The sequence below is a fragment of the Eubalaena glacialis genome, chromosome X (genome assembly GCF_028564815.1).
Source record: "Eubalaena glacialis isolate mEubGla1 chromosome X, mEubGla1.1.hap2.+ XY, whole genome shotgun sequence".
In the NCBI taxonomy this organism is placed as follows: domain Eukaryota; kingdom Metazoa; phylum Chordata; class Mammalia; order Artiodactyla; family Balaenidae; genus Eubalaena; species Eubalaena glacialis.
The window spans coordinates 31973507-31981484 of record NC_083736.1 but is presented as its reverse complement, the minus strand read 5'-3'; the positions used below and the strand labels follow the sequence as shown (position 1 = coordinate 31981484).

The 7978-nt window shown below is 45.7% G+C and overlaps 1 protein-coding gene across 1 annotated transcript in view; it reads left to right on the top strand.

Annotated features, from left to right (window-relative positions):
• Positions 1 to 1951: 1951 nt before the first annotated feature.
• TMEM47 (transmembrane protein 47) overlaps positions 1952 to 7978 on the top strand; it is a 29623-nt gene continuing 23596 nt past the window's right edge. The window contains exon 1 of the mRNA XM_061178344.1: positions 1952 to 2257. Coding sequence (XP_061034327.1) covers positions 2032 to 2257 — 226 coding nt within the window. The 5' untranslated portion in view covers positions 1952 to 2031. The remainder of the gene's footprint in view (positions 2258 to 7978) is intronic.

Below are 7978 nucleotides of genomic sequence, written 5' to 3'. Positions count from 1 at the left end.
AAGCCTGGTCCTCCCTATTAATCGTCCTGGTTTATAACTTTGCAGTGTTCCATTAGGAACTGTTTTCAAGGATAAGCACGTAAGCTTCTTTCTCCTTGGAAGGTTGGGAGGCCAAAAATCCTGTTGGAAGTTAGAGGTTCCGGAGCTCAGAGTGCTCTAGCATTCTTTGTTAAGTGCGGTAAATATCACGATGGAGAGGTAGGGGAACAAATGTAAGAAAACCATGGGTTTTTATTTCACATTGGGTTGGTTCTTATTCTCGTCATTTGACACTAACTCAACTGTTTCTTGCATTCAAAATGTTGCTTCGGTCAAAATGTAGTCAGCCCTATGGAAAGATGTGATTTTAAGAAAAGAAACTGTTATCCGCAAAAAGTATGAACTCCTGCAGCGTTGAGGATGGTGTTTCATTAAAAGAGAGAAGGCATTTCTTCCATTCTTCAGATCTTAACCACTATTTTTGGGTTTCTCTCCAATTTTTTCAGACAGTGAAAGATCTGGGAACACCCCTACCCCCAATGAACTATCAAATAAGTTGTTTCTTTTATAGGAAAAAGGGAAAGTAGTCAAAGAGATACAGGAGACAGACAACCTACCAATCACAAGCTGAACTATAGTCAGTTACAAATTGCAAATTCAATTTCAGTGGGAGTTTATTCCTCATGTACAGGGGGAAAAAATAGAGCGTCTCCTTAAAAACAGAGACAAGGTCGAACTGGGCTGAATCCTTAGCCCCAAGCACACAGTAAATATGCGTAGATTCATTACTTAAAGATATGCCACTTATCCTATGCCAGGCCCTGGGCTAGGTCTTGGGGCACAGGAAAAGGTTAATCCCATGGAGGGATTCAGATCCCACTTGGCATAATGTAAAGCCGAATGAATAAAGGTTTTAAACAACGTGCAAAGAACACAGCAGCGGGGAAGCAAGTAAGGTTTACATCACATTTTGTGGGAGCTCTCATTCCCATTTTAGCTCCTGCGTTCTTTCGTTTCACGCCGCCCTTCCTAGGGGGCGCGAAAGGAGGCGAGCCCAGAGAATAGAAGCCGCAGTAGGCCGGCGGGGAAAGTTAGGAAATAGGGAAAACTGGCGGGAGGGGGCGGGGGGGAAGAGATCGCGTCCAAGACTGGGTCCATCCTGAGTTTGAAAAGAGAACAAAATGCCTTTTGTCACTTTTCTCCACCTTCTTCCAAATCCCCCCGGGATGAGAAATTGGCGGGGCGGGAGGGAATGTGTTACATCGCTGAGAGAGAACCTCTCTTTGCTCCAATGGCCACAGCCCAAGAAACCTAGGAATCTACAGCTGACGCCTTCTAGAAAAGGACCCACCCCAGCTCGCTAAGAAAAGGAAATCCACGTGACGGGAGGGGGTGGGGGCGGGAAGCCAGGCGACCCCGGAGCGAGCGCGGCCAGGGGCGGGGCCGGGGGCCGGGCACCGGGCAGCTTCGAGGAATTGCCCCGCGCAGCGGTTCGGGGGCGGAGGGCTCGCATGGGGCTCTGTGCGCGCAGAACACTAGGGTAGAGGGAGGATTCGCTGCCCGCGCACAGCGCACGGGGAGCAGAGAGAGAGCGGACCCATTCCGCGCTCACCGGGCAGGGGCGGGGCGGGCGCAAGCTTCTCGCGCCGGGAGCCTGGAGCCAGGAGCCGGAGCCTGACGTCGGCCCGGGTGCTGACCGCTGCCCCTCCCCGCTCGGCGCCGCCTCCCGCAGCGGGGGAGGGGCCGGGGCGGAGCGAGCGAGCGGGGCAGCGCCGGAGCGGAGCGGCCGCGGGCAGATCGCTGCGCGGGGCCGGCAGCGAAGGTCCACGGCGGGATCGGCGTCGCTGCGGCTGCCCACGACCCGGTCCCCGGCCGGCCGCCCCGCAGATCCACCTTCGTGGCGCGGCGGAAAGCGCGTGGATCCCCGAGGGAGCGAGTCCCCGCGCGCGGCGGCTCGGCTGCTTCCCTCCGTGGGAGGTCGGGCTCCCGGCTCTCCGGACCCGCCTGGCGTCCTCGTCTCCGGCGGGGCGGGCCGGTTGCGGCGCCCGGGACATGGCTTCGGCGGGCAGCGGCATGGAGGAGGTGCGCGTGTCGGTGCTGACCCCGCTGAAGCTGGTCGGGCTGGTGTGCATCTTCCTGGCACTGTGTCTGGACCTGGGGGCCGTGCTGAGCCCGGCCTGGGTCACGGCCGACCACCAGTACTACCTGTCCCTGTGGGAGTCCTGCCGGAAACCCGCCAGCTTGGACATCTGGCACTGCGAGTCCACACTCAGCAGCGGTGAGGGCCCGGCGCGCCGCGACCCCTGCCTCCCGCCCCGGACCGCCCCGCGCCCCGCTGCCTGGACAGCTACCGCCTCTACCCGCCTCCCCTTCTCCCTTGTGTGTCCCCCACCCTAGTCCGCCCCCTCCATCCTGGCCCTTTGCGGATCCTCGGGCTCCTGCCAACTCCCTGATCTCCACCCCTCACCTCTCCCCAATCCCGGTCGCCAAACCCAGTGCAATGTCCCACGCCCTCTCTTCCCGTGGCCATTCCTCGGGCTCTGGAGTAACACGTATGCTATTTTGGGTAATTGTTATCATTTAAGGCGAGAACCATGTGGCTGTGTTGAAAATGCAACGCCTTCCACACCCGCGTTAAAAAAGACACAAGCAAAAGCGCCCCAACTCCCACCAGGATGCTGTGGGTTCTCTCTGCCTTCCCCACTTCTCTCTCAAGAAGGAATTTGCCTGAGTTTACCTCTGAGTGCCCCCGTTTCTGCCTGTTCTACTCCACTTTACCTGGGTTTTCCCGTGAGTTTTGGTTTGGATTTTAGTTCCTTAAATTTTTGAGAGATGTGAAGAGTTGGGAGAGGGACAGGCTTTAATTTCCTTGCCTTTTTTGGTGACACCGTCCTTGGTTGAGAGTTGCTCTTCTTTCTTTCCCACTGCAAATGCCTCTTCAGTCCTCCAGATCTTTCTTGCTCTTCTGCATGAGGTACCCACAGATGCCTGGAAAGTTGTGGCTTATTCAGCCAGCACTGGAAACAGCAAAGGGATGGGGTGGAGGACGGAGAATAAGGTAGTCACGGAGGGCCTTTACCGCTTTACTCTCTCCTTGAGCCCGGGTTGCCTTCCCCTGCCCTCCCAATGTTACGCCCTTAACAGAAATTTGACAACTTCCGATTTCTTGCTGCAAACCCCTATTCCTCGCTAATCTTGATTCTTCAGCTGCTGGTGTCAGTGCAGAGAAAGGGGAATAAAAGGCAGAGGACCAGGCTGTGATTTTACACACTTACACGCGCACCCCTGAGAAACTCATTAAATTCCTTCGTGACAGTTTCCTGTCTTCTCTGGGACTATTTATAAAGCTTTACTGGAAACGTGTCATGTTCCAGGCAAGTTGAAATAGGATAAAGAGCCACAAAAATCAGATTTGCTTTTGTCTTTGGTTTCTTGTTATAAGAGAAATTAGTGCACTTGGTTTAGTTTCTTCCATAAATTTGTCTGTTTACAAAAGGCTTTTTCTTTGATATTACCTCAAAATTTCCATTGAAGGATTTCGTCTTTGTTGCTTAATTTACTGTGGAGGGGACTGGTTGGCAGCGGGAGGTCAACATTTAGGTCTTTTAATTCTTTCAGGGTTGGTTGTTTACAACTAAAGATAAAATAAATTGGTAAAATGCCTTTCTTCAGTAACCAGGGGATCCAAATAAACTTTGGAGAAAATATGCTTTCTTTCCCCTCTCCAATAGAAATGGAAATTTATGTAGGAATGCCAGCTCCAGCACGTCTCCTTAGCAACGTGAATCTTTTGCCCCTTTCTCACTGTCTCCTGAAATAATAGCCCCCTGATTGCATAAAGACTTTTCAGATAGGTAGGAGAAACAAGCTTCAACTCCCATTTTCTTTTCAGGCCCGTATCCTTTTCTCTCGGCCAGGAATGTGGGGAATGGGGAGAAGCCAGCTCGAGTTTGTGGCGCGTCTGCAGTGTTTGCTAATCTTTCCTTCATTGCCTCCATACCCATTTATCTCTGCTTTTTTCCTCTCTAAGCAAGGAAATAGGGAGACACAAGCTTAATGCAAATATAGTTGTAATAGGACTCTGCAAGGTAAAAATCGGAGGCTGGTAAAGCTTCTGATTTTTTCCTCTAAACCCGTTATTCTACCCTCTTGCTGAAACTCATACTGCAGCATTTATTTCTTGTTGCGTTCCTGAAAATAAAATAGTTTTCATCCTAGAAAAAGTATACTTCAGAAGCAAATTGGGCTGGTGGAAATGGTTTTGTTGGAGGCTATCTGGAACAAGTTCTTGACTTTCTTTATGTAGTAGCAGTTCGTTTTTCCTCCCCAAGGTGGTGGTGGACGGGGAGGATGCAGGAGGAAAGGAAACAAAATCTGGAAAATCGCTCATCTCCCCACTTTACAAAGTCTATTTTGTTACAGTGTTCGGTGCACTTGAAGCTTCTGTGCACCAGTATTCTGAAACAAGGGGGAAGCTTGAAGTGAAACGAGCAATGTTTTCCTTGCCCGTTCCAAAGGGCAGGCAGCTTTTCTCAGTCTGTTTGCTGTGTTGAATAGCAGAAAGCAGGGAGGGAAATGTCTTCTCTGAAGATTTTAAGAGATCCACTTCTTTGTCTCTCGAAATGAATTATCTCAGGAGGAACCACCAAGGACAGTTTTACTGAAGGCCCTTTACCAGTATCTTCAGGGCTTAATTAAAAACCTTTGTCTTAATTAGAATTGAAACTGCCGTGAAGAGGCAAGCTTGTAAATACAGAAGGGAAATTTCAGGAATGTTTCTACCGATGACAATATGTCCTACTTAGGCCCAGTTCCTACGGAAACTTTCCCCTCAGCCACTATTTTTAAAGCCGCATTTTAATTTTGGTACCAAATGTGCATCGTTTGCCGCTTATAACCTGTTTTATGGTTTTAAGCAAAAGCAGAACCATTCCTTTTGTGTCCTGGTGTATTGCAGGTTGCGTCAGCACTTCTAGTACGAACCAGTAATCCGGGTGTCAGTCAACCGTAATGCTTTTCTCCGGTGTCCCAATTCAGTGTATGGGGGACTATCCAGGCATTCATCTTTAAGCTGTAAATTTCCCAAAAAAGACAAATGAGAAAATGGCTAATAGACTGTCATTCGCGGTGGAAACAGGAAAAAAATAAATAAATTAAGTATGCTTGTTAGGAAGTTTAGAATAGGTAGTACTCACGTGGCTGCTGGCCACAGAATTTCTAAGGATGATTTTGGCAGCCTTTTAATACATCTTAAATATTATTTTTAAATGATAGTAATGTTTTAGACTTTTGCTTAGTCGCATTTAGTTTTGATAACTTTTTTCCTAGAATATAATTATGGGGTTTCACAGCCATAGCAATTATAAGAGAATCCTTAGTACAAATAGGATTACTCAAGTGTATACAGAAAGCTGACACCCTAAACTTGACTCAAACGTACTGTATAACCTCTAGGGTAATTTTATGCTGCTTCTTTAAAATTTATAAATATGTAGCTATTTCATATAAATCAGATTCCTTTTTTGACGTCTGTGTTATTTACTGACTAAGCAAAATGTAAGGGTGTGCAGATGGCCAAATGAACACAATTTACTGAGAGTAATTTTGGGATATAACAAGTGGCATTTATCCATCTTTCCATCCACAAAATACTTGATTAAATAGTTGGTTCCTTTTTCAAGGAATATTAATATTTGCGCACTGTCCTAAAAATAGCTGCATTTGTAATGAGTCACTGGCAGTTTTGAAATGGCAGTGCGCTGTAGGCTAATAACAGGTGAATATTATTATTTTCAGTTGACAAGGGGTTCTTTTAAGAGTGCTTTGTATGTAGCTCATTTTTTGAAAACTGTGATATAAAAATCCACTTTAAAAGGCATTATAAGAAAACCTGTCTTGGGTGGTAGTTTAAGATAAACGGAACTGCCTAAACACCTGCAAATCTTAGAAAATCTGAGATACAGTGATTCTGAGTTCAGATGTGTATCATCTGTGCATATTTTGAATCCATATCTTAATTGGGAAACGTAATTTCATTGGAAAACTTTGCAATGTGATTTACTCCAGGGAAAGTTCAGCTTGTTGCTTGAAATTAGTTGATATTGATGCGTGTTTACAAATAGCTCAGCAAGCCTGGAGGTCACAACAGTTATACTCTATTCTGGCTTCCTAAAAAAGAACAGAAGTAGAACAAATGGAATTTTATTTAACCTATACAGCGTAGACTGGTAGAAAATTATTCAAAGAGCAGCACTTAGCACCAAAACTTTCTTGATTAATAATCCAGAGAAAACCCAGTATAACATTTCAAGATCTTGATGATGATTTCCTTTTAAGGTCTCCTAAGACTCTGAAGTTCCCCAGATTGACTTTTACAAAGGACATTTTAATTTGTGGGCAGATATAATTCCTCTTTTGTTCACATTTGTAGAATGATTGTAATCTCCAGGGAGCTATTTAGATCAATCTTTGTCAGCTAAGGGATTTGATGAGTATGTGAGAAGCCTGGCCTTTCATAAAACCTTTCAAAACAAAACCAAAACAAACAAAAGCATATCTCAAGCAACAGATTTTGCCCGCTGTCAGGAATAAATTTGAAGAATCACTTTCAGGTTTCTGTTTAATACTAAGCCCACTTAGTGAGACCGCAAAGTACTACTGGATATATTAGTGAAAAGGATTGTAGGTGCTCCAAACTAAGTCCCTGGATTATATTACCTAAATATCACAGTAAACTTCTTTATGAACGCTGATAAATTATAACATAATCCTCTAGGAGGGCAGAGTAGTGTTGTGAAGAATATATGAGGCTTTGGATTCAAACTGCCCTGAACTTGACCACTTACCAATCATATGACCTCATACAGCTTACTGTCGTCAGATGATTTGTCATGAAGATTAAATATGCAAACATACCTGCTCTTTAGGGTTGCGTTTCTTCCTATATATTCAGAGAAGCAAACCCAAAATGATAATTTTTTTCAATAATTGAGGGCTTTTTCCTCCTTAAGTGGTAAACTTTTTTTTGCATTGAATGATGAAGTATGTTGTTAGTCTCAAATTTAAATTTTGATATGTACTTCCCAGCATTTAACAGTGCTCTTGGTAAAGCATGATCACAAAATTATTGTCTAATAGCTACCTTTTATTCAGTACTATTCCAGGCCAGACATCTCTATTATTCCCAGTGTTGAATAAACTTGCAGTTTAGCTAATGTTATCTCCATATATTATTGAGAAGACCAGGTATTTTTGTAAGTTTACCAAGTTCTCAATCAGTGGTAGGGACAGGTTTTCTCCAAGAGTGTTCCAGTTATATTAATGCTGGAAAACAAACCACCCCCAAAGTTAGTGGTGTCAAATGACAGTTATTTTATTATGCTCATGACTTTTGTGGGTCAGGAATTCAGAGAGGGCATAATGAGGATGGCTTGTCTCTGCTCCAGGATGTCTGGAGCTGGAGCTGAGGGTGATTTGCATGGCTGGAAACTAGAACATCTGGAACTGCAGGATCCTCTTCCAAATGGTTTCACAGGGTTTGACTTATTGTTGGGAATGGCTGGGAGGCTGGACTCAGCTGGGACTGGCCTTTCTCACATGGTGGTCTCAGCATAGTTGGACTTCTTACAGGATGAGTAGTTTTGCTGAGAGCAAGAGTTCAAAGAGAATCAGTCTCTGTCTGAACCAGCCTGGGAAATCACAGAGGAGCCATATGTATAGTCCAGATTCCAGGGGAGGAGAACTGGGCTCTGCTTCTTGATGGAGCAGTGGCAAGGTCACATTGTAGAAGAGCATGTAGGATAGGAAATGCTCTTGGGCCACATTTGCAAGTATAGTCTGCCACTGGAGTCTAGCCAGAAATCTGCGTTCTTTCTTTATTGCCTCTGAAGAACCAAGACAACTACATAGCTTCTTTCTTTAAGAACTTTGAATCAATTGTATAAATAACATTTGGCTGGGGCAAAAACTGCCCTCAACCAACACATGGCTTTAATGATTA